Source organism: Herpailurus yagouaroundi, unplaced genomic scaffold (assembly GCF_014898765.1).
Source record: "Herpailurus yagouaroundi ecotype Mexico unplaced genomic scaffold, PumYag 198, whole genome shotgun sequence".
NCBI lineage: Eukaryota > Metazoa > Chordata > Mammalia > Carnivora > Felidae > Herpailurus > Herpailurus yagouaroundi.
The window spans coordinates 29213893-29241592 of NW_024412429.1; the positions used below are offsets into that span (position 1 = coordinate 29213893).

The 27700-nt window shown below is 38.2% G+C and overlaps 1 protein-coding gene across 2 annotated transcripts in view; it reads left to right on the forward strand.

Moving 5' to 3' along the window:
- MAP3K5 (mitogen-activated protein kinase kinase kinase 5) overlaps positions 1 to 27700 on the forward strand; it is a 207607-nt gene that overhangs the window by 108035 nt on the left and 71872 nt on the right. For both annotated transcript variants that reach the window (XM_040449077.1, XM_040449078.1), the window contains exons 8-12: positions 2189 to 2301; positions 8716 to 8875; positions 11174 to 11327; positions 18478 to 18585; positions 25727 to 25776. In XM_040449077.1, coding sequence (XP_040305011.1) covers positions 2189 to 2301; positions 8716 to 8875; positions 11174 to 11327; positions 18478 to 18585; positions 25727 to 25776 — 585 coding nt within the window. The remainder of the gene's footprint in view (positions 1 to 2188; positions 2302 to 8715; positions 8876 to 11173; positions 11328 to 18477; positions 18586 to 25726; positions 25777 to 27700) is intronic.

Sequence of the window (27700 nt, forward strand, 5' to 3'; positions counted from 1 at the left end):
GTTCTATTTTTAATTTTTTGAGGAAGCTCCATGTCATTTTCTAGAGTGTCTGCACCAGTTTGCATTCCCACCAGCAGACAAAAGGGTCCCCCTACTCCGCATCCTTGCCAACATCTGTTGTTTCCTGAGTTGTTAATTTTAGCTATTCTGACAAGTGTTGAGGTGGTATCTCATTGTGATTTTGAATTGTATTTCTCTGATAATACAATACAGTGAGAATTGTATTTCTCCGATAATACAGTGATGTTGAGTATCTTTTCATGTGTCTGTTAGCCATTTGGATGTCTTCTTTGAAAATGTGTCTATTCATGTTTTCTGCCCATTTCTTCAATGGATTATTTGTGTTTTGGGTACTGAGTTTGATAACTTCTTTTTAGATTTTAGGTACTAACCCTTTATCTGATATATCATATTCAAATATCTTCTCCCATTCCTTCAGTTGACTTTTAGTTTTGTGATTGTTTACTTTGCTGTGCAGAAGCTTTTTATCTTGATGAGGGGCAGTAGTTCATTTTTGCTTTTGTTTCCCTTGTCTCCAGAGATATGTCAAGTACGAAGTTGCTGTGGGTGAGGTCAAAGGGGTTGCTGCCTGTTTTCTCCTGTAGGAGTTTGATGGTTTCCTATCTCTCTATCTTTCATCCATTTGATGGTTCTCTATCTTTCATCCATTTTGAATTTCTTTTGATGGATGGTGTTTTTTGATCACCAACAGTGATACAGTTGGATATTCCACTTCGATCACTCCTTGAGCCAGCTAGTTAAGATTAATACTTACTTGATTTTTGTTCAGAGATACTTGTTCTACTTAAAAAGTAAGACCCTTTAAAAGGGCACATGATCCTCAATATCCAGAAAAATGTACTTTCTCTTTCCTTTCGAAGTTTAACTTATGATTTTAAGTTATGGGAAATTTCAAGCATGTATAAAAGCCAAGAATATGCTATAATGCACACTATTGTGCCCACCACCACTTTTGCTATTCCTATCTTTTTGTTAAAAGATAGTTAATGATTTAAATGGGAATGCCTTTATCTTAGAATTGTAATGTATTTTTTCTACATAGCTTTTTTTTTTTAATATCACCCAATGGTCATTTATTCAGTATGTAGTCCTCAAATTTCCTCAATTTGATTAAAAGTAAAGATTTCATTTTTCAGATTTGTCTAAAGCAGTTTCTAATGGTCACTAGGGTGTTTGTTTTCATTTTCTTTTTCTTCATGCGCCCAAGTGTAATAATGTTGAATATTGTTGCCTGTTAAATGATGTACGTGAGGAAACCCTTGGACCAAATCTAAGAAGCGTTACCTTGAAAATACAGTGGATGTGCAAACACTGAAGTCTTTTCAGATGTTGAAATGTTTTTCCAAGGGTGATATTTAGTGTCATGCATATTCAGAAAAGGGTTCTTATTCTCTTGAGCCAAAATTAGTATGCACAGGCACAATCTCTGTTTTTCTTAATTTCTTAGTGCAATTGACGTTCTTTATTTTGTTTTTGTATCACTCATGTGAAACTGATTGTTTCAGTGTGTTCCCTAGATGATCCCCTCATTGCTTTGTGTATTTTGAACGCTTTTTAAAAACTACTTTAAAAAAATAGGTACGGGGTTCTTATGTTTTAATTACCACTGCTTACAGATGTGTACACACACACACACACTCTATCACATTTCTGGTAGATTGTTGAAAAGAGGATCTTTTATTTTATTTTTTTTTTAATTTTTTTTCAACGTTTATTTATTTTTGGGACAGAGAGAGACAGAGCATGAACGGGGGAGGGGCAGAGAGAGGGAGACACAGAATCAGAAACAGGCTCCAGGCTCTGAGCCATCAGCCCAGAGCCTGACGCGGGGCTCGAACTCACGGACCGCGAGATCGTGACCTGGCTGAAGTCGGACGCTTAACCGACTGCGCCACCCAGGCGCCCCGAAAAGAAGATCTTTTAAAAGACAGAGGCTACTATGATAAGGGTGAGCTAAGTAGGGGAATGCAGTGGAGCTAAGGGTTAGGAAAGGCAGATACTTATGCATGAAATCCTAACAGCACACTAGATTCTGGGGTGAAGGCCAGTGGAATATTTTTGCTTGCTCAGGCATTGAAGTTATGCAAACAGAAGCTATTGCACACCCAGAGATTCTTGATTGAGAAAGTAAACTTGTACATTTGTTTTTTTTTTTTTTTTTTAATAGGTTCAAAAAGGCATTTGAATCTGAGCCATCACTACAGTCAGGAATTAATTATGCGGTCCTTCTCCTGGCAGCTGGGCACCAGTTTGAATCTTCCTTTGAGCTCCGGAAAGTTGGTAATTGCAGCTTGATAATTTTACATGGAAATCAAGAAACTGGACCCAACTTGGTACAAAGAAAAAGAATCATTGATAGATAGACCCTTTGTTTTTATCTTATCTGTCTTTCTGAAAAAAAAAAAAATTACTATATCTCCTTGCTTAGTGTTTCCTACTATTGTGCCGAATCCTGATATTGGGATGTAATTTGGTTTTTAGTTTATTTTACCTGTTTCTAAAACCCCCCTGGTTAATATTTATTGTTCCAGCACAAACTAAAATTGAAAATATGGGCTCTGCAGTCAGCTTCAACTCCTAAATAAGGTAGTGTTTGGAGCATTAGAAACATTTCCTAGCTTAGATTTAGAGAAGGAAGAAGAAGGAGAAGAGGAAGAAAAGATTTCTGACAGTTTCTATTTCTGATTCCCCTCTACACCTTCAAGCGCTGTGATTTCAGTGGTGTTGGAGGTGGAGCCTCCCTAAGCCCCCAGACCAGCAGGCCAAGCAGATGGCAGTCTTGGCAATGACCAGTCTCCTCAGAGACCATCTCTGGATTATAGCCGTTGACAGGATGTGCTTCTGTCCCTCTTATCTGTGGACATCATCTCATCTTCTTTGGAATTTGAAGAATTACGGCATCTTAGTGAATAAGTTCTGTGTGATTTTCTTGGTTCTGGCTTTCATAGCATTTTTTAAGGTTTTACATACTGGAATACCATATTAGAATGGTGATGAGATTTTGCTCTCTCCTAGTGTCTAACCAATTCTCTTTCAGGGAAACTTTCCAACTCTTGGAGGAGTCATTACTACAGACCTAGAAATACGCCATATTTTTCACAGACAGAAAAAATTCTTAGTGAATCCATGAATTGCAGAAGATTCTTTCACTTTAAGATTTTTAACTGGAGAAGGTTTTTCTTCAGTTTTCCTTCAAGAAAAATGAGTCCTGCACTTTTTTACATTCGAGGGAAGGGCTTATAAAATAGCCATGTGTAATGTTCTGGGAAATCCTTGATGGCAAATAAAGTTTGAGTATTAAGTAATTTTTGAAAGAGCCCAGACTAAAAGAATGATAAAATGCTTTTGCTACTGAATTGCACTGGTATTCGATGCACAAAGCTTTATTTGAAATGATTTTTCAGTTGGTAAATGAAATCAGAGAAAATGCATTGCAACTTGTACTTTTCAGAAATTATTATTATAAACAAATTTGTATCTAAGGTTGATTTTCTAACTCCACACTAGCTAAAATTCTTTACATACTAGTGATCTAAAAATAAATTGTACTGCTGTATTCTTAAACTTAAGGAGAAGTTTTATCGAAGCCTCCAGATCATTGCAGGAATTGACACTAATTTGCATGTGTTGATAGAACAATAACATAGTGGTTTGAAAATGTACCTCTTCTAAATTCTCATTTTTAAGTTAAACATAGATTAAAACAATCAGCACTCTGCTAAGAGAATAGATCTCATCACAAAAAAGAAATAATTATGTGATATGAATGAAGTGTTAGCTAACACTATGATAGTAGCCATTTTACAATATTTAAGTGTATCAAAGGAACACATTTTACATCTCAAACTTACACGATATCATATGTCAATTGTATATTACAATAAAGCTGAGGGAGAAAAAGAATGGAGGTTTGAGGAACTATAATTAATATAACTCTCTACAGAAAACATACTTTAATTTTTTTCCCCAAGAACTCATTCACAGTATATGTTGAACAGGCATTTGAAAGCATATGAAGCTGAATTTTAAATTTTGGAAAGTGCAGAACATACACAGATTTAAAATGTGACTTGACAATGAATTTTTAGCCACTTCAAGAATGAAATTTTAGGTTTCTAAAATACTGTGATACACTCTCCAAATTGTATGTCCTTTATAACTAAAAGGCAATTAAAACTCACTGGATTGTACTCAATCATAAATTATGCTCATAATCATAGGCTGACCTAAAGTTGATTTTTTATGGCACAATAGGATTAGAAGGGTTTTCAAAGAAAAGCAAGAGTTAACTAGTCTAATATAATAATAATTATATGTGAAAAAGAAGACTGATAACACATTTTGCATATTTTAAAGATATACTTTTAAAAAGCATTTTTTTAAACGTTTATTTATTTTTGAGATAAAAAGAGATAGAGCATGAACAGGGGAGGGTCAGAGAGACGGAGACACAGAATCTGAAATAGGCTCCAGGCTCTGAGCTGTCAGCACAGAGCCCGATGCGGGGCTCGAACTCATGGACCGCGAGATCATGACCTGAGCCGACGTCGGCCGCTTAACCGACTAAGCCACCCAGGCGCCCCTAAAAAGCATTTTTAAATACTCTAATCAAATTTCTCAGTAATTTATATCTTCCTATATTTCTTCTCTTGACCCCCTGCAGTTGTACGGATTAGCCTGAATTAGTGACTTCCCCTTAGTAATCAGACTTTTTTTTTAATGAAATCTCTTTTTCAGTTGCATTTTGAAATTTTGATTTTTTTATAAAAGGTAAGCAATTAAAATTTAAGATACCGTAAGATAATCACTAAATTGGAGGCGTCTAAACATATCATCTTAAATTTAAGATCTCTAAGGTAAAACTATTCTTAACTGTCCTAATCTATTGCCCAAAGACTCTCAATTCTGGTCATGTGTGTATTTGAGGTCAAGACTAACTACTTCATGATCTGTGTTTCACTTTCCCAGTTTTTGAATAATCATTGATATTTAGACTACTTAGAACTAGGATTTAAAACACAGAACCACAGGGCACCTGGGTGGCTCAGTCGGTTAAGCGTCAGACTTCAGCTCAGGTCATGATCTCACGGTCCGTGAGTTCGAGCCCCGTGTCGGGCTCTGTGCTGACAGCTCAGAGCCTGGAGCCTGTTTCAGATGCTGTGTCTCCCTCTCTCTCTGACCCTCCCCCGTTCATGCTCTGCCTCTCTCTCTCTCTCAAAAATGAATAAACATTAAAAAAAAATTAAAAAAAAATAAAATAAAACACAGAACCACAAGGTGCCTGGGTGGCTCAGTCAGTTAAACGTCTGACTCTTGATTTCAGTTCAGGTCATGATGTCACAGTCCTGAGATTGAGCCCTGTGTTGGGCTCTGCACTGGGCCTGGAGCCTACTTGGGATTCTCTCTCACCCTCTCTCTCTGCCTCTCCCCCTGCTCATTCTCTCTCTCTCTCTAAGGAAAAAAGGAAAAAAAAAGCCACAGAACCACATCTTACATGTTCTTCCTATTTCCAGCTTCACAAGACTTAAAGTTAATATTCAGATTTTAGCTAAGTAACAGACAATTTCCCCATTTTTGTGGAATTTTTCAATCAACTATGAGACATTTTATGGGAGAGAGTCAGAATTAGGGGTTTGGTGATGTAATGATGATGTAATAAAAGAACAGGGTGCTTGGAATTGAGACAAACCACTCTTCAAATCTCATTTCCGGGGAGCAATCAAAATGAAATCTGTATTACTGAATACAAAAATCCATAATTCTATAAAGATAATTTAAAAAAACAAGTCATAACAAAAACAAAATCCATCACCCACCACAACATAACTCATTTGTCATGTATAGGGATGACCAGTTTCTCAGAAAATTAGAAATTATAGGGAAGAAATTACATCCCTTCCTTCCTTTTTTAAGAGATACCACAGCTCATCTAGTGGATGAGGTACAGCTCTTCATAAAGTATGCTGCGTACTAAATGTATTAATCCCTGGGAGAGGGTAGTCTTCAAAAGAATTCTAGTTAATGAAGTGGAGGGAATGATAAGGCTGACATCGATAGTGATGTTGCAATAATGATCATCAGAACTAAAACCATTAAGTGAACATGTTTCATTTTCTTTATTTTAGAGAGAGAGAGAGAGAGTGCACACATGAGGGAGTAGAGGTAGAGAGGGGAATCCCAAGCAGGCTCTGCACTGCCAGCACAGAGCCCGATGCGGGTCCTGAACCCATGAACTCTGAGATTATGACCTGAGCCGAAACCAAGAGTTGGACACTTAACGGCCTGAACCACCCAGGCGCCCCAGAAAATGTTTATTTTTGTAAAAACTTCATTTTACCATATTTACGTGATACCGATGCTCACTCACACATTGCTTGTTAGCCACAAAGGACAAATGTGCCTGTAGAATCCATTCTGTTTATGCCCCCGGGGATCTGGCTGTCAGCAAGCCAGCCAGAATCCCTAATAGTGAGATGGCCCAACAGTGCTTCTTCATGTGATGAACATGGAGTAAGCAGCAGTTCCTGTAAAGTAGTCTTACTCAGATTTTAAGACCTAATGTCCAGTTAATAGGAATCGCAGTGGCTATAAAAATGAGTTAGACAACACAAACATGTCAGATTCATGCCAAGGTCAAAGTTAAATGTCACTCTCATAATACGAACTTCTGGCATGTAAGCATAAATCAGAAATTTTCTTTTAACACTAGTACTGTGATTTTCCTATTACACATTGTCATAGTCCCTATTTAAATGTTTAACAAGATTTGCTGCTAGATCAATCCTCGGTTCACTGTTCTGCAAGCATGACACAATAAAAAGAGCTCATTTCAAATGAGGTTAGTAGAGACACCTATTTTCAGTATCTCATTTTCCCCATGCACTTTCTTCTTTCTTTGTATTCATTGAATTTTTTTTATTATACCTAGATAGGACATCGTGCATGTTGTTCCATACCTGTGTGTAATTTTTTCATCTTATGAAATTTTAAGGAGGCAAAGCTATTCTCTTTCTTATTATCACAAAATGTGAAGGATTCCCAAATGGACTTTTTCTTCTTTTTCTTTTTCTTTATTTTCTTTGTAGAGACAGAGAGATTGTGAGTGGGAGAGAGAGAGAGAGAGTGTGTGTGAGAAAGAGAGAGAAAGGGAGAATCCCAAGTAGGTTCCACACTCAGCTTGGTGTCTGACACGGGGCTTGATCCTACGACCCTGGGATCATGACCTGAGCTGACATCAAGAGTTGGGTGCCCAACCAACTGAGCCATCCAGGCTCCCCACAAATGGACTTTTTCTTGAAATGCTCAGGGCTTAAGTGTAATTATATCATAAAAAGTGGCATAGCGTTTATTAAAGATTATTTTGTTTGGTTAAAGTATCGTTTTCCAAAAAAATTCATACCTCTCAGGAAATATAGAACACTTGTAAAACATTTTATTTAACTCCATTGATATGGAAAAGAGGATATGTCCAGTTCAAAGTGCATTTAAGAAGCTAGGGTATTCATAGATCAATTAACAAGAAATGTTAGGGTAAGATTTCTGAGTTTGACTGAAAAAACAAAATTAGGACAAATAGGTCATAAATCTTAGGGGTTATCTGTTTTACTACTAGACAAAAAATATTTGTATCTCTACTGAACAAAACACGCAAGTTAACAAGTAAACTTATCTAAGTCTGAGATCTTTAATAAATAGTAAACAGTGAATGTTTTACAAGTGTTCTATTTTATATTTCCTGAGAGGTATGAATTTTTTTGGAAAACGATACTTTAACCAAACAAAATAATCTTTAAAACAGTGAACTTGCCACACTTTCCCTGGACAGTCCTTGAGGTACCTGATGCCACTGTGGGATATTGAAATGAAATGTCCCAGTTTTTTACCTTAGTCCCAAATCTCAGATAATTTCCCTGATACTTTAATGTTGTGAATACTAGTGGCAATTAACAGTTTTACAAGGATATATTCTTTTTAAACAAAAGAATGCAAATGCAAAAATAATAGAAGGCAAAGTAGAGACAAAAATGTATAATGAAATGCAAAAAAACCCAGAAGAACCAAAACAATGTTGAAAAAGAACAAAGTTGGAGGATTTACATTACCTAATTTTCAAATCTTGTTACAAAGCAACAGTGATCAAGACAGTGTTATCTGCCACTTTCCTTATTTCTTAAACTTTCTAAGTATATAATTGTTTTTGCATATAAAATTATTATTAATTATTGCCTAATTATACTCAATTATTATTTTATTAATTATTTTTGTTACTATTTATCATTATTGAATTGACCCAATTATACTCAATTCAATGAGTGATAGAATTGCATCATATTTCCCTTTCAAGTAACTAAAGGATCCTTGTTATTATAAGGGAAGCAAGGTGGTTACACAACAAGGTGTTACCGCCTTTTAATTTATGCATATACAGTGCAGGCATATATTAAAATTCTGGAATGATGCACATCCAAGTGACCGTGGCAGTTATCTTTGGACTTTCAAATTAAAGTGATTTTTTTTAAATGAACTTAAACCCCTTTTATAATTGACACTTAAAGCTATTTGAATCTGAAAGGAGGAAATAAAAGCTTATTGTATTTTAATAAAATGTCTGGCTTTTTTTTTTTTTTTTAAATTAAAAAGGCTCTGCCTGGGTGCTGTGTGTTTGTAACATTGTACTTCCTGTTGATCTTCCAGGGGTGAAGCTAAGTAGCCTTCTTGGTAAAAAGGGAAATTTAGAAAAACTCCAGAGCTACTGGGAAGTTGGATTTTTTCTGGGTGCCAGTGTCCTGGCCAATGACCACATGAGAGTCATCCAAGCATCTGAAAAGCTTTTTAAACTGAAGACACCAGCATGGTAATAGTGAAGTGTTATGTGTCTAAGCAATTACTTTTAATAAACAACTCATCACTTATTTCCAAATTGTTTTATTTGTTGAACTGACGATTAGATTTAATTTATTTGCTTATAGAACGAAATGTAGAATTTAGAGGAAAACCTCATGTTCATAAATAAAATGTGTTGAATATAGGTTCTGGTGGTTTTGGGCATAGGTGAGGTCTGCATGCCTTCAGCTTAGCCTTTTCATGACATTGACCAACCCGCTAGCCCAAGTTGGCTAGGGTTACCCAGAGGAATCATGCAGAGGCCTCACATTTTGCACCTGCAAATCGAATCGGTAGATTGACAGATTTTTATCCCAACCTCCCCTGTTTCTGCCCCAAACGTATACCCTATGTTCTCTTTATGACCTAATCTGTTTTGGGATTCTCATTGTTGATTTTCACTTCTTTATGCTAAGGCTTGTTAATGCATTTGAATGTTTCCTATATGTGTGTATTTGTCTCATTTCAAATTGTTCCTGGAGTGCCCCCAAGTCTCATCATTATGTATGTGGTAATTGAAGAGATGAAAGCAAAATTCCATGTGCATTTAGGACTGTTTTGGAAAACAATGCTGATTTTATTATATATCATGTGTGATGATCACTAGCCGTAAAGACTTTAAAAGGTTGACCATGATATCAAGAAAGGCTCAGGGCGGCTCAGAGACTGGACCACTGACTTGTTTTCATCAAAGGAACCACTTGAGGAGATGCTTACCACTGTAGGTCCCTATGGCTTCCTAAAAGAATTCCTCACGTTCAGGTCTTCTCATTAGCAAACCCTCCCCAGTATCACACTTATAGTGGTCTTCCCTAAAATTCATGTCTGACCCTTCCCCTCCACTGAAATCCTTAAATCAGTATGGTTGAATGGCTCTTCACAGCCTAAGGGATAAAGTCCACCTCCTTGGCTGGTGAACAACGTTTGCCTTTAGTCATTCCAGCCTCCGATCTTGTCACACCCCCCGGTTACACTGCTCTCCAGTCACATGAAATGTGCCAGACTGTGGCTTCGTGCATTTGTGTCTCAGTACACACTGAGAAGGCCTCTTCCGGGGATCTTCTCTACCTGGGGACCTTCCTAAATCTGCCCACAAACCAGACCCCCACCTAAAACCCTTTTCTGCATCCGGATAGAAGCATGTGGGTGTTATTGCATAAACACATGTGATTAGTTCATCTCATGAAATCTTCTTTCGTATTTGTCATTTTTAAATTAGGGGTGCCTGGGTGGCTCAGTCGGTTAAGTGTCTGACTTTGGCTCAAGTCATGATCTCACGGTTCGTGGGTTTGAGCCCTGCGTCAGGCTCTGTGCTGACAGCTCAGAGCCTGACTTTGGTTAATTGTATCTCTGTGTATTGGTAGCCCTACTGATATTTAGGTTGCTGTGCTATCCCTTTTACATTCCTGTCTCCTCGGCACTGTGTGCTGCTACTTAGGAACAGGGCTGTACCATTAGTGCGATGTCAACAGTAGGTGTTCAAATAAATGAACCAATAAATGCCTGCGTTACATGCTGCCAAATCTGTCATTTCTTTACAGCGATCATTCTGATGGTCCAGAAGGGGCTGAAGCACAGGTCCAAAGAGCTTTGGTGTGAGGTATCCCAGCTTCTGTTGACAAGAAAGCAGACATTATTTTATGCAACAGTAATAACCACAAAACAATGCCTTAAGTGTCCATTCACATAATGTTAATGTCCATGTTTATAGCTTATGAAGTACTTGCAAACCCACTAATTCATGTAATTATCTTGCTCCTCATTTTGTCCTAACTTTTTCCTTTGAGGCGCCATCTGTCTTGTTAGGTTGGAGGGTATTTGTATAATATACCAGCTGAGTTGCTTCAAAGCAAAATAATGATCCCTTATGAAGGGTCTATTTAGAAAAGCTTTCTCATGGAAGCATATTTTAAAACATGTGCATTAACCACTCCCTTGAATAGAAGACAGGCATTTTTGTAAAAGTCATGTTTTCAGCAGACGTATCAGTCAGTCCAAGCTATTTAAGCCCTCTGCACCTCAGTTTCCTCATCTTTAAAATGATGTTATAACAGCCTACTTTATTGAATTTTTGTGAGATACAGAGGAGACAACGTACGTGAAAGTCCATGGCATATAACAAATAATGAGTAATGTGTGGGGAATCGGAATACCTAAATTTTAGCGCTGTATCTGTATTTCAATTACATCCACAGATTAAAACCAGGATACATGGGAACAGGTGGTTCTAAATTTGCCCATTGTGTGTTTTATATCTTTTCATTTTTAGGTACCTCAAGTCTATTGTAGAGACAATTTTGATATATAAGCATTTTGTGAAACTGACTACAGAGCAGCCTGTGGCCAAACAGGAGCTGGTGGACTTCTGGATGGATTTCCTGGTGGAGGCCACAAAGACAGATGTTACTGTAGTTAGGTTTCCGGTGAGTACTCTTCATTTAACTTAACTTTAAGTGCATTTCTATTTTGTTTCTTTTATTTAAAGAACATCTTGCACTGTGATTTTAATAGTACTAGTGTTACTTTTTTAAAATAACTTCTCAAAATCAGAGAAGTGAGATACATCTTTATGTTTTTGCCATGAAATTGGGTGATTTCTTGTGATAAGTTGTAAAGTGTGCTTTCCAAGAAAAGATTGTCTCTTGCTTAGCGCAGTTAGTCAACATATCGCTTCCGACCAGACACAAGGGTGCTGTTAATTCATACTACAGTTTTGTTAACATTGTCATCAGTATCGTTACCATTATTGTGGTGAAAAGTGTCAAGCTCACCTGGGTCGTTATTCCATCTCGACCACTCATTACCCACATGGGTCAGAGTTAGATTTAGTGTCCCTAGCCACCTTTTACAATGCCTTGGATCGTGAGAAATGATGACTCATAGGTTCCAGTTTGCAACTTATTTTGGCCAGATATAGATATAGATACATGTATAGTAGACACACACACACTTTTAAAAATATATTGCTCATCTTCTCAGCTGCTGCCTTTCCCATCCTGATGGCTCTCAGAATGCCATCCAGAGCAGTATAGGCTTAGCATCTGATTCAAGAATTACCAAGTCACTGTGTGCACTAATCTCCTCCCACGTCAAAGTGATGCCGTAAAACTCTGTTTGAGCTCTCTAGTCCAGTCCTCCCTATTCAGGTGGTAACCACGCTCCATTCTTTTTCTCTAATTCTCGTTCTCCAGTTCTTGCTTGTAGGGTCATCTGTTTCAGTTCATTAAATCCATTGCTGGCATTAACACGCTTTCTTCACTCTTCCTTGCCGATGAAGCCTTGAGCTCCGCAGGATCTTCATTTGGAAAGCCTTTCAAACTAAAACACTTTGTTTTCTAGCCTAGATAATGTGTAACCTAGGAAAATACTTATCTCAGAGTGAGCTGGCAGCATGCCTTCAGCTGATGCTCTGATGATAGCAAACGTGGGGAAAGAAGACAGCACAGAACTGAAGTACCTAATTGACTGTTGACTTGATTGAATAGAAAATCAGCTATGAAAAGAAACCACTCATATGAGCTATTCTGAGCTAATTTAAATTAGTTTAATGGGAATCTGTCTGTCATGATATGAATATAAAAAATAAAACTCGAAAATAGTAAGAGAGACGTTAGGAGAATATAGGTATATACTTTGGTGAGAGAGGCTTTCTTAATTCAGCAAGAAAGGGACCTTTAAGCCCTAAAGGCAAATATTGACCAATTTGATTTCATTAAAAATTCTAACTTTTGTTCAGTGAAGAACACCATAAACATGGCAAATGCTAGACAGGGAGAAAATATTTAATATTAATGCAGCAAAATGATCAATTTGCCTAATTGCACAAAGAAAAAAAAAACAACTCCTACTAATTGGTAAGCAAAAGAAAAAGAAAATGGGCAAATCACATGAAAAGATAATAACCTCACTGGCTAGTCAAAAATGCAAATTAAAATGAGACATTGTACCTGTGCCATTTTGCACATGTGCACATCTGTCTGTAGGATAAATTCCCAGAAGTGAAATTGATTGATATTGCCCCTTTGCCCTCCATAGGAATTGTATCAATTGACATTCTCACTGGCAACATTCGAGACTGACTATTTTCCGAAAGTCTCTCCTAAAAGGTGTGTTTATCATATTTGTACTTTTTTAAACTTACAGATGAAAAAATGGTATATTAGGATGGTTTTAATTAGTGTTTCTCTTATTATGTGTCAGGTGGTGCATATGATTAAGTTCGTGTTTAAAAAACTACTCAGTGATAGGGCACCTGGGTGGCTCAGTCAGTTAAGCATCCGACTTTGGTTCAGGTTATGGTCGTGGGTTCGAACCCTGCATCGGGCTCTGTGCTGACAGCTCAGAGCCTGGAGCCTGCTTCAGATTCTGTGTCTCCCTCTCTCTCTGCGCCTTCCCTGCTTGCTCTCTGTCTCTCTCTCAAAAATAAATAAGCATTAAGTAAAAGACCACTCAGTGATTAAAATAATAATAATAATAATAATAATAATAATAATTTGTTGCCAACATTTAAAAATAAGGAGAGTTGGTTCTTTAGTGCCAGCTATGATGGAGTAAATAATATTGGTATTGCTATTGCTATAAATAACTATAAAAATCTGGACAAAATATGTAAAATACTGTTTGTAGACATTAAATAGCAGTCATCGCAGGGTTGTGATCCTTGAGCAGGGAGGTACTGGAGTTGAGTCCCACCTTCACCTGCTTTTTTTCTGTAAGGTGTTTTTCTGACTGCAGCCCAAGGAGGTGGAGCCCTAGCAGGGAATAGCATTCTCCCTGGGCAGAGCAGGCAGGAAGGAGTGTTTGGGACTCTCAGACAGATGGAGAGGGTGTTGGAGAAGGGGGAGCCTTGAAGAATGAATCCCAGGATTCTGTGTGGGTATTTCCCTTGAGTCCTAGGACAACCTCTAGATAGTGTGAACAGGGGGTAAGCACAGTGTAAGTAACCACAATTGCTGGTCCCAGTATTTGACTAAAATTGGATTTTAGATGAAACCTGTGTATTAAGTAAACCTTAACAAGGTAAATTCCCTTGCTATACAGAGGACCAGGACCAGAAGTGGTAGAGAGCATTCTTTTGAAGGTTGAGAGCTGAGCACATATCCCAGAGCTTAACCAATGCAGGGATAAGATGTTGGACTTGGGGTGATGAGACCTTGCTGAACACCCCAAGCATTTAGTGGCAACATAGAAAGCCCTTGCCCTAGGAGAAAAGGTGAAACTAAAACAGATCCACCCTAACAAAGCTGTAATAAAACTAAGCCTTGATAGGATCAAGATGAAGCACTGATAATTTGACTGCTAGCTAGGGAGCAGGGGTGGGGAAACTTCTGGGAGGGATATGATCCAGAGCCTCTGCATTGTGTCATTCAGACACAATCAAAGATTACTAGACATTCTAAGAAGCAGAAAAAAGTGATGGATAACAAAGAGCTAAAACAGCCAGTAGAGGCAGGCCCAGAAGTGATTCACATATTAAAGTGACCACATAAGACTTCAAATAACTATAATTACTATGTTAAAGAAGATAAAAAGAAAGACACAATAAATGAAAAGGCAGTAAACTGAAAAATAAAGTTTATAAGAAAGTCAAGTGAAAATAAGGACAGTTCATACAAAAATCTAGATTTTTAGCTATTGAAAAGTGAAAGGAACTGACAACCTGTGACTGGCCTTCTCCACAGGCAACAACCTACTAAGTCAACTAGCTGGTGCCATGTTAGATGCTGGTTACAGTCCCATCCTTCCTGCTTCACTCCTCTGCCTTTCCCACTGGGCCCACTCCCTGCAGCCATTGGAGTTTGCTCCCCCTGTATCACCACATAGAAAAAATCATGTTTCTAGTACTTGTGGTGTCATATCAGTCACTCACTCATTATGTCTTTAGAGTAGCATCTTTAGTTCACACTTATGAAGGCCACTGTAGGTCTTGATTGGGGTGATAGCATTATCCTTCTTTCAGTGTGGATCTGACTAAAACCAAGATGATTTATATTAGAAGTATTTTATTTGATTGTTTCCATTTATTTCACCACCATATCTGTTCTCATTCCTCTAAGAAATAATAGTGACCCTGGGTAAAAGAAAACAGACAAAAGTTTCTTAGCAAAATGATTTGAATGGTCCCATCAGTTATTATTACTTGGGTGCAGTTCAGTTGATTCTTTTTTCTCACCTCTCTTCTATGTAGATTTTCTTTTCTTCCTACATGGAACAGTTAGGAAACCATCAACCCATCACCCCAGGCTAGGTGAGAGGAGAGGAGAATGCTGCTTTTACGGACTCTTATAGGAGCTGAGACATGTACCTCTATTTAATATCTACTCTGTATATAGGGTGCCTGGGTGACTCATTCGGTTGAGCATCCGACGTTGGCTCAGGTCATGATCTCACTGCTCATGGGTTCGAGTCCCACGTCAGGCTCTGTGCTGACAGCTCAGAGCCTGGAGCCTGCTTCTATGTCTCCCTCTCTCTATGCCCCTCCCCTCCTTGTGCTCTGTATGTGTGTCTCTCTCTCAAAAATAAATAAATGTTAAAAAATTTTTTAAAAAATCTACTCTGTATAGCTTATAGGCCTTATACTGCTGTCATTCCCACTTCAGATGCAAGAAGTTAACAGTTAATTTTACTTTTTTAAAAATTTTGTTTAGCAGTTAATTTTAATGTTAACCAGTATAAAAGATTAGAAACTAAAAGGAAGCATGTTTATATTTCAAGTGAGTTGTGTCCAGCCAGTTTTGTCAAATTGCCTTTTTCCTTCTCCCTTCTCAGTCTTTCTGTTACCTCTGTAATGTGTGCCATAAATTCCTCCCATTTTGTCATTTCAAGGGTAGAACACTTCAAAGGTCTCAACAAATGTTAGATGATGATAATTATAACCGATGTTTTTCCCTATCTCGACATGGGAAAACATAGGTCAGATTTTATCTGTTAGAAATATTTGAGACACAATAAAGACATAATTTGAGAAGAGAGGAGATAACCTGGTGTTGTGTTTTTCTAATGTTAAATTCTGTGCCCACATAATTAGAGAAAAAGGTATATTCTCATTTGTCGGTATAGTGACTTGGAAGCTATTTTGGAAGACCCACCTTTTATTCCCTATTATTCATTTTCATTTCACAAACATTGGGATACTCAGATTTGAAAGCACTAATTCTGCCAAGTTTAGATTGAAAGTTTATTTCCATTATTAATCAGTACCACTTCACTCTCTGTTGATTGGAATGTGGAACTTGATTTACCTGGTATGTTCCTAAATCAGAATATGTTCCCTGGTGGGTCTTACTGTGCTTTGTTTGTAATCTGTTCTATCTTATTTTCATAACTAGAGCCTGACCAAGAATTAAGCCCTTGCAGTTTTTTTATACTTAAGAGTAAAGAAAATTTTGTCTTCCTAATCTACTTTCTGTAGTTCTCTGTATTCTAATTTAAATAAATTTGCTGTTGTGATAAACATAGCATAAAATCAGGGGTGCCTGGGTGGCTCAGTCAGTTAAGTGTCTGACTTCGGCTCAGGTCATGATCTTGAGATTCGTGGGTTCGAGCCCCACGTTGTGCTCTGTGCTGACAGCTCAGAGCCTGGAGCCTGCTGCAGATCCTGTGTCTCCCTCTCTCTCTGCCCCTCCCCTGCTCATGCTCTGTCTCTCTCTGTCTCTCAAAAAATGAATAAAATGTTAAAAAAATTTTAGAAAAACAAAGATAGCATAAAATCAGTACTAAGTTTGCAGTGCATGGCCAAGAGTCAGGTTGCTAATCCATGTGCCTTCTTGCTCAGATTGCACGCTAGATCACAGTGTAGTGTAAATCCATAATCCCTTGCTGATAGAATCTTTTGAAGGGTTTTTGGGTTTTTCCTCCACTTTTATTTGGTCAACTTATTTGATAGAAGATTCTTTCTAAAAGCCACTTTCCTTGAGTTTTAAGCAGTGGGGTAGAAAGAACTATTCTAGTTTCTCTGATAGTTTAGTATTGGCTTTCCTTTCCTTTTAAAATATTCCTACTTAGGGTGCCTGGGTGGCTCAGTCGGTTAAGCGGCCGACTTTGGCTCAGGTCATGATCTCGTGGTCTGTGAGTTCGAGCCCTGCATTGGGCTCTGTGCTGACAGCTCAGAGCCTGGAGACTGTTTCGGATTCTGTGTCTCCCTCTCTCTGACCCTCCCCCATTCATGCTCTGTCTCTCTCTGTCTCAAAAATAAATAAACGTTAAAAAAAATTTTTTTTTAAATATTCCTACTTAAGACTGCATGGGAAATTTGAGCTAAGTAGGTGCTTTTAGGCGTCTGTACAAACAGATAATAGTTGAAGTACCTTTAAAATTAGTGCATGTGTGGCATTTTGATATTATCTGTACCTAATACCAGATATTAGTAATAATATGCTACATCCTTTGAGAGAGATTCTCAACTCACTTATTACATATCCCTCATACATCTCCAAAATAGGAGTCGGTTTTATTTCTCTCTCTCACAAGGCTAAATATATCATTAGTGAAGATCCCAGTTTTATCTTAAAGCAGTGCAAAAACATTTTTATTATTTCATACAGCTATGTCCTTTCCTTTGCCTTATATATAAAACTCAATAATAACCAGAATCATTTCTCACTCTATTTACATGGGTATGAAAAACATGCTACCACATCTTGATGGTAAGGTGTGGCAGGAGAAAACCTAAAATAGTATGTGGCGCTCTATATGTAGAATCTTTTCTATGTACAGAATTATTTACTTTACCACATTTCTGCCCTTTTTTGGACATATTTATATTTATAGAAATAGATTATGCATGTATTGCAAGATGAAATAAAAGACTTTAAAAATATATCATTAGAGGGGCACCTGGGTAGCTCAGTCACTTAAGTGTCTGACTCTTGGTTTCGGCTCAGGTTGTGATCTCACAACTCATGAGTTTGAGCCCCATGTTGGGCTCTGCGCTGACAGCTCGGAGCCTGCTTGGGATTCTCTGTCTCCCTCTCTCTCTGCCCCTCCCCCTGCTTGCACACACACTCTCCCTCTATCTCAGTAATAAATAAATAACATAAAACATTTTTAAAAATACATCATTAGAGTAGATTCCCTGGGAATAGTGAAACCAATATATGGACTTTAAAAATTTATTTCCAGGGGCACCTGGGTGGCGCAGTCGGTTAAGCGTCCGACTTCAGCCAGGTCACGATCTCGCGGTCCGGGAGTTCGAGCCCCGCGTCGGGCTCTGGGCTGATGGCTCAGAGCCTGGAGCCTGTTTCCGATTCTGTGTCTCCCTCTCTCTCTGCCCATCCCCCATTCATGCTCTGTCTCTCTCTGTCCCAAAAATAAATAAAAGTTGAAAAAAAAAATTTATTTCCAATTTCTTTAGCAAAAAAAAGTGATGCATCATGGGAACTTACAATAATACCATAAAATGCTCAAAGGACTCATAAGGAAGGCAACAATTAAGAATTAAAATGGTTTTACTGCAGCAGTGGACCCAGAGCCTCATCTGATAACCTCCCACATCAGTGCAGTGTTGTTATTACAGCTCTAAACGATTTAAATCTGAAGTCACTAATATTTGTTTCTTTGCCTTATGTTTTCAAGGTGTTAATATTAGAACCAACTAAAATCTATCAGCCTTCATATTTGTCTATCAACAATGAAGTTGAGGAAAAGACAATATCTATTTGGCATGTGCTTCCTGATGACAAGGTAAATTGTGTAATTATTAACACACAATCATTAAAGGACTTTACTCCCTTCTAGCATTTATATATTCCAGCAAATACCTGTATTAGTTAAGAAGAAATAGCTTACCATGTATTTATCTTGGCATAACTACTTATATCCTATAATATAAAATTTGTTAAACATGGATTATGAATTTCACTCACTTAATAAAATAACTGAACCTATTTGCATTTTTATTTTAGATGGCATAACCATCTAAAGTAAGCCTGAAATTAGAAGATTATTTTGTTTTGTAAACTCATGCTATAAATTAAATTATATTTCAGAGAACTGATCTTAATATATATGACTTACAAGATGCCTTTTTTTGAAATTATATTTATTTATTTTTTTTAAGTTTATTTTTGTGTGAGAGAGACAGCACAAGCAGGGGAATGGCAGAAAGCAAGGGTGACACAGAATCTGAAGCAGGCTCCAGTCTCTGAGCGGTCAGCACAGAGCCCGATGCGAGGCTCCAACCCATGAACCGCAAGATCATGACCTGAGCTGAAGGCAGACACTTAGCTTAGTGAGCCATCCAGGTGCCCCTAAGTTATATTTATTTATTTTGACAGAGAGAGAGCAAGTGAGCATGAGCAGGGGAGGGACAGAGAGGCAGAGGGAGAGAGAGAATCCCAAGCAGGCTCCGCACTGTCAGCATGGAGCCCAACGCACAGCTCAAACCCATGAACCATTAGCTCATAACCTGAGCTGAAATCAAGAGTTGGGTACTCAACTAAGCCACCCAGGCGCCCCAAAAGATGTGTATCATAATTCTAGGGAGCCTATCATAATAATGCCACTCTAGTCCTACCCGAGTATGATTATAGTTAGCATTCCATGACACTGTTGGGTTATCTAAGCAGCTGCTCAATTTCACATTAGTCACTGGCTCCATGTACTGACACAATATGAGCAGGACTGTGTTGCTTTGGCTTTCAGAAGGGTCTGAAATGCTCTCATTTCCACTCCTCACAGTCATTTGGATAACCCTTTCCACTTCTGTATTTTATTAGTTTTAATATGTGTACAAATCCTACTATTTTTTACAAATAGAAAAGTTCCAAGACTTGATTCCAGTTCATAGGATAAACCGCAGAAATGAGAGAAGACGTGTGGCAAAGTAGTTTTGTGAGGTTTTTGGTAATTGTTTTCCAAAATACCCTTATAATTTTCCTTACCAATCATCCATGCACTCAACACATATTTACAGAGCACTTACTCTGTGACAGGCACTACCAGGCACTGTGTTAGGCAGTAGGGAAACAGATGTGTACAAAATAAGCGAAATTTCTGCCTTTCTACTCAGGCAGTAAATAAATAAATATAGAAGTGTATTCAATGATGAATGTGATACAGCACGAAAGGGGGAATTAGGACGTACAGTTAGAGAAATGGGCTTGCAATTTTTAGAAATGTCAATTTCAATGTTTTTAAATGTCTTTGAGTCAACAGTCCTGGGTTTAAGTCCTATCTCTGCCCTTGGCAACATGGCTTCTGCATGTTGCAGTATCTTTATCTTTAGAATGGGATAGTAGTAATATCCATCTCAAAAGGTTATTGTTAAAATTAAATGAAATAGTATAGGTAGGGTATATTGCACAGAGCCTGACATGTAATAAGTGTTGTTTTCACAACAATAAAATTTATGGCAAAACACATACGAACGAATCCCTAACCTATCCCTTAGAACTTAACCTGGCTTAGCTCTTTAGATGAAATAGCAGCAATCATTTGGGAGGTTGTTGGCATCATATTAGGGCACCGTGATATTGAGATTTATAGTAGGAAATAAATATTTGGTCTTCATCTCTTTCTGACACAGATTTCCTAAAACCCTTAGAATTTCCTAAGTGCTGAAAGCCATCTCTGTTTTTTTGTTTTGTTTTTTGTTATGTTAATAAGGTGACTTTTGGATCCACCTAAGGATGAGACCTGGATGCCAAGAGCACCAACTATAGGATTAGAGGGTTAGAACTTCCAGTCCCACCCCCTGACCTCTGGGGAGGGGAAAGGGGAGAGGTTGAATCCATTTCCAATGGCCAGTGGATTTAATCAGTCATCCCTATGTCATGAAGCCCCCGTAAAAAACCCAAAAAGGGCGGGGTTCAAAGAGCTTCCAGGTGGGTGAACATGTGGAGATTTGGGCAGAATGGCGCCCCTGGAGGGGTCATGGAAGCTCTTAGCCCTTTCTCCATACTTTGCCCCATGTAACTCTTCCACCTGGCTATTTCCTGAGTCGTATCCTTTTATAATAAACCAGTAATCTAATAAGTAAAATGTTTTCCTGAGATCTGTGAGCCACTCTAACCAATTAATCAAACACAAGGAGTGGGGGGGGGGGTCCTTGGAACCCCAATTGATAGCTGGAATGATGACGTAACTCCAGGTGGAGTTGTTTAGAGACAGAATTGAGAATAACTAATAATAACTAATAATAATAACCATGTATATATGTTGTTAATGTTGTTTTAAAGTACACAGTGTGTCATTCACATTATTTTAAAGTATATGCCTATGTGTTCTCACAAGCAGACTTAATCCTGCAGTTGAAACTACAAAATCTAAAGAGAGGTTAGGAAACATGAACATTACTATCTGGGAGAGATTTTCAAAGGCTCGATTGGAAAGAGCAAGGTTATCCAAGGACACTTGGAAACAGAATGGGGCTAAAGGAATTAGCAATTAGCAGGGCCAGGAGAATGAGTAGACAGCCAGAAGACAGAAAAAGAACAGAAAGTAAGCCAGAGATTTTTGGAAAATGAGTACTATTTCCAGCTAGTTGTCTGGAAGTTCTTTGTTGAGTACAGTTAGCCTTGTATTGGCTCTCTTATGTTTTGTGACATTTGTAGAGATTTTTGCATTATGCTAAGAAGTCAATATATGAGGATGTAAAAGAGTGCGTTAGGAAGAGTTATGGCTTTAGGCTGTGAGTTATCCAGTTTCTACTTTTACCATCCTTTGATCAAGAAGAATGACATTTGCATTGTCCCCACGGCGCTAAAAATTCTCCGTGTTCAAAAATTTAAGCTTTTTAAAATAAGTTTCTGTTTGAATGTATGTCGATTTCTTTGCAAACCCTAGCTCTATCCATAGCGTGTTCATTACCACTGTTATTTCCCTATTATTTAAAATAGAAGTATGGGTCAGGGGCATTAAGGAATCTACTCCTGAAATCATTGTTGCACTGTATGCTAACTAACTTGCATGTAAATTTAAAAAATAAATTAAAAAAATTAAAACCAAATAAAATAGAAGTGACGCCACTGGAATGAGGATACGCAATACAATAACTCAGCATTATATGAGTTTCAAGCAACTGTAATAACTATAATTAAATAACAGATAAACAACAGGGGTATAGGTCTGATGTTAAACAAGAAATGGATTCTTTTTGTCACAGAATGTTTTACATTTTTTTCTAAAGGTAGAATAGAGAGTGTTGCTTTTCATTTATCATGTTTCCTTACTCCCCTCAGTATTTTCTTTCTAACATGCAGAGTGAACAGTTACGTGAGCTGGTAAACACTTTGTACTGCAACTGTCAAAACATTAAGATCATTATACTAATTCCTAAGAGTTCAGGGACTCTTAGAGGGTTACTGTCCGTCAAGAACCAAATAAATTGAGATCCTAATCTTTTAACAGTTCTCTCTTTGTTCAATGGATGGTTGCTGCTTAAAGTCAAGTTAGTACTTGAAGAAAGTCTGGATGTGCACAGGAAAGAAAAGCTTAGACTGAGGAGGAAAGTTATTTCTGAGATATTTTAAACAGTTGTCATTTAGAATCCTTTTCTTTTTTGTTTTTTTAATTAAAACTTTTCTTAATGTTTATTTATGTTTGAGAGAGAGAGGGACAGAATGGGAGTGGGGGAGAGGAGAGAGAGAGGGCGACACAGAATCCAAAGCAGGCTCCAGGCTCTGAGCTGTCCACCCAGAGCCCAACGTGGGGCTCAAGCTCACAAACTGTGAGATCGTGACCTGAGCCAAAGTTGGACACCCAACCAACTGAGCCACCCAGGGGCCCCCTAGAATCCTTTCCTTTTTTGAAGTCTAAGCATTCCTGGCCTATCAGGTGGTTTCTCAGAAGAAGATATCAGGCATCAGGGTCCCAGTGGAATATGAAGTGCTGACCTTCCTCCAGCTCCGGCCATGGCCACTCGGAGAAGACCCGGGAAATTTATGATTCTATAGAATTTTTTTTCGAGAGAGAGCATGAGCGGGAGGAGGGGCACAAGGAGAGGGAGAGAGAATCCCAAGCAGGCTCCACGCTCATCGTGGAGCCCGATTCAGGGCTTTATCCCAGGATGCTGAAATCATGACCCACACTGAAATCAAGATTCAGACACTCAACCAACTGTGCCACCTAGGCAGATTCTAGATTTCGATGATATAATAGTCTCATCCATCAAGGATGCTTTTAGCTATAAAGCTCCCAACTAATAGTGGCTTGAGTAATAAGGAAACATTATCTTGCATAACAAGAATTCTGGGAGGTAGGAGGTCATTCTGGGGGTAATTTCAGTGGCTTAATGGTGTCAGAATTCTGAATTGGCTTCTCTATATGCTCTCGGTTTTTCTTTCCTGGTCTCAAATAGCAGTTCCAAGCATGAATTCACACTGACAGCATGCAAAGGAAAAGGGTCAGGCCCTCTCCTTTGTACCAAAAATTACATCATGTATTCATGCATAGACCAGTCATGAACAAGGAGAATGGACTTACCTCACCAATTTAGACCAATCAGTTTCCCCATCCCTAAACATTGCCACCTGAACTTGAACAAAATTTAGTTTTTGTTAGCAAAGAAGGAAAAGCGTGTCCGTTGTCTAAGGAACCAACAGTGTCTGCCAATGTGTAACTCCTGCCGCCTTAGCTCAAAATTAATTCCCAGTCCCTACTCTTGTCCTAGCTGGGGCATAGGATCTGAGGCAAACCAGTTCCACAATATGGTACTTGTGCTGTTTAAATTAGATTGAGTGTGGTTTAGGGCTTGTGGAGGCTAATTATTCCAGCCCTGCCTCTGGTTGTCCTTTTCCCTGGATTCCCAGACAGGTCCCAGGAACCTGTTAAATCCACCGGTTGTCTTTGTGACTCACCAGCGCCTCCATGTGGTGAGTCCCAGTAGTGAGGGAGCTGGGGAGGTAGGCCTCCTCATTCTAGATCACTCCATCTCAGACCCTGGACTTTTTACACTGCTAACAGGGAGCATTCACTGGCAGCACTTGGAAACTTTCAGGAATCTAACATTCTGGAAATGCTGTTCTCCTTTCCTGTAAAACCCACCCTATCAATCTGGGAAATCCCTCCTTGGCTGTTCCCAGCACAGGGCTGATAGAAGATAGGTTTTACCTGTGGTGTCCTATGGGTGTTCATCAGTTGCCCTGTTTAGTTGCAACTACTGCTGTATTAGTTTTGCATTCAACCCCCACCTCCTGATCTTGGACGTGGCCTTGGAAAGCAGCTCAGTTGCAGGATCTGAGGATAAGGCTGCATTGTATGCAAGTAGTGTGCAGGTAACAGCTGCAGTTCCTGGGTCACGTATATTTAGAAGGTCACCTGAGGCCAACAGGATTTAGAAGCAACTTTCCAAATTACCAGCTGAAGCTGCAGGCTGCTATTTTAATTTAACTCCCTCTGTACTCTGGTTAAGAGAGCCACATTCCATGAGCACCTTCCTATGGTCTCTTCCTTCCCTGGGCTTCATGCACAACATTTGCTCTGTGTTAATTCAGGTCACCTACCCGTGACCTGACTGGTGTGCATCAAAACTAGTTTTTTTAGTAAATCTCCTTTGGGCTTGGGAGGATCTATTTTTATTTTAAGTTGCATGGTTGTAGCAAAGCACTACGTGCTGTGGTTATAAATTGTGGCTTTTTGATTTGCTTCAGCCAAAAGGAGAGTTCTGGTCCACCTCAGAACCACAAGCTTCCTTACTCATTTCACTAGCCCAGCCAAGACCGCAAGTTCCGGGCAGTATTTTAAGTGGGTGGGTAAGAGCTTCTTTTCCTGGTTGTTTCACATTTACAGAATTGAATTGCCATCTGAATTGACTGTTGCATAGCACTTGCTAAACTTGGACATGTGTATCAACTATTTTATTTCTATTAAAATATTTATGTTGTCAATTTCATATTGTTATCAGATGTATTTTTGCAGGGAATGTGATCCATCATGTAATTTATTTAAAGACATGAATTTAATACTCATCAGACTTAGCTTTAGTAATAAACTCAAAAAATAAATTTCCACAATTTTTTTTCACCTTTGCCCCAAATCACCCATGTTTATCATATGACAATCAAATTTTTTATGGGCAAACTTTATTAGTATATTGAATTTTGCATAAATTAGATAACACACTGTAGCTAAGATGTATACTATATACATGTGTGTACATATATACTTGCTATAGGGGTGCCCGGGTGGCTCAGTCAGTTAAGCATCCAACTTTGGCTCAGGTCATGATCTCACGGTTCGTGGGTTTGAGCCCCGCATCAGGCTCTGTGCTGGTAGCTCAGAGCCTGAAGCCTGCTTCAGTTTCTGTGTCTCCCTTTCTCTCTGCCCCTCCCTCACTCATGCCCTGTCTCTCATAAATGAATAAACATTAAAAAATTTAAGAGAAAAGGGCTAACCTCATTTTCTGAAGAAATAGAACCACCATTTCAGTTAGAAAATGTAACTAAATATCATTCATAAATAATCATCTTTAAAACCTTGCAGAACTTGATTCAAATTAATGTTTTTATTTCTCAGAAAAGAAATATTACTCAGCTGTAATTGAATTATCTTGATCACTGGGTTTTTTATTTAAAAAATTAAGGCACAGCAGTTATTAGGTTAATCTGCTAAAAATCAAGTTTTAGAATTTAATGAGACTAATTCTCCTAGATTCTCTTGGAAGCTATTTTATTGAAGCACAGAAATTATTAAATAGAGTAAACATCACCCTTGTGGCTTGAAAATGAATTACAATTTCCATCCAGATAATTTGTTCATGAAGAATTATGTACTAGGAAAAATTACTGTGTATATTATTTTAAAATAATGAAACCAAATTATTATGTTATTTTCATTATGATGACTCAACATTTCTTGTTCTTGTTGTTCTTCCCCTGTGTTCTAGAAAGGTATACATGAGTGGAATTTTAGTGCTTCTTCTGTCAGGGGAGTGAGGTAAGTTTCCTTGGCACATGTTTTTTTGTTTTCTTTTTTTACTTAGAAGACAATAGAACTTTTAGTCAGGATTTAAAAATGCAAAGAACTTCAAGAATCCTCTATTGATGAAAATGCTCAACCGTTTCTATCTCTATTATAAAAAGATTTGCAACCAAAACTTTCACTGTTAGTTGAACTGACTCTGTGCTTGTCACCTGCTCCAAATATGGAGAATGAGGGATAAATGTGGACTGTGGACCAGGATCAAGGTGTAGATAAAAGTGAGCTATTTGGGTCCTCTCTAGCTGGTTGAGCTGTTGGTGTATGTGATAGGATGGTTTTCCGGTCTTTTTGGTGTTTTAGGAATTAATCTCCTGTTAGGTGGAGCCAAAAAACTACATGCCATCTATCAGGTTGCATATCCTGTAGTTAACATTAATGTGACTGTTAAAGAGACTATAGGGAATTTATTTTTTAAAAACTTTTCCTGAGGTCGCTGTTAATGAGGTGTTCCTGAAATTCTAGTGGCTCACTTCAGTGGTTCAGTTCTGACATTGCCATCATAATGCCAGTGGTTCAGGAAATACCAGTTCCTGGGGTATAGAAATGAGATTTTTTTTTTTTTTAGAAGCAAGAACCACTGGTTAAACATTTAAACACTTGTTATATAGAAGCTCAGTCTAAAAACCAGCTCTTGGAAATTTCAGGCCAAATTAGTTGTGTTTACTATTTATTTCCACATAATAGAAATGAGAAGAAGCAGATTTCTGCAGGCCAGTTATGCAATACCCTGTTGCTTGTGGCATAATAATAATTGGTTTTGATGGAGCATGAACTGCTAGAGCCGTCTGAGTCACTGATAATTGGAGTTTGCCTGGTAAAACCACCTGTTACCTCATGAAGGATCTGAACAGAAGCAAGCAAGATAATAGACTGACTCATTATATATCTTTCCAACCCAGCCTTCTCAAATAAAGTTTTACTCTCTTAATATTTAATTTTTAAAACCAGTCATCAGGAAGGCACTCGTTTATTGCTGCGTTTTTAAGCAGCTTATGAAAGTATGGTAATATAAATTCCATTTTATCGTATCTATTTTCCAGGAACGTTTTTTTTTAAATTTAAGTATGGCATCACTACATACGCCTTTGTTGTGACTTACAGCATATACGTAGAATGCTTCTTTCTATGTGGCTGTTGCCGGTTTCTGTGTTGAGAAACCCAAGCTGTAGTTTATGGCTTCAAAGAGAGCTAACTACTCTTGGCTTCCTTCTTGATAAAGAGATAACAAACTACAGAGAAAAATCCAACTAAGTCAGCAGTTGGTCTTGCATCCCCTCAGGATTTGCTCAGCTCAGTCAATGGGCATTTTACTGAGACACCAGGTGTTTGTCAAATGTTGAGTCCTATTCTGCTAAGAATACAACAGTGACCACAACATGAACTCCCACTCTCAAAGAGGTTACAACCCAGCCTCATAACATTTAACAGCTAATGACAAGAGCTACTATTGAGATGACCACGAGATGAGCAATGATAGATGTAAATGTTCAAGGAGCAGAGGTGCAAGAGAAAGTCTTTCTGTTGAAGGTAGACACAGGGAAGGGAGAGGGTAAGATCTAAGCTGGGCCTTGAATGACGAATAGAATTTCTTTACAGAGTCAAAAATGATGTGCATCCCAAATGCAAAGGCATAAAATAGGGATTGGCAACCTACAGCCCACAGGCCAAATATGGCCCGCTGCCCGTTTTTGTAAAGTTTTATTGGAACCCAGCCACGTTCATTTCATTTGTGTATTGTCTAAGGCTGCTCCAACAACAAAACTGAGTAGTTTGGCCTGCAAAATCTGAAACATTTACTCTCTGGCCCATGTCAGAAAAATTTTGCTAACCTTTGGCATAAAATAGCATGGCCTGATGGTAAACTCAGAATTATTTCAGT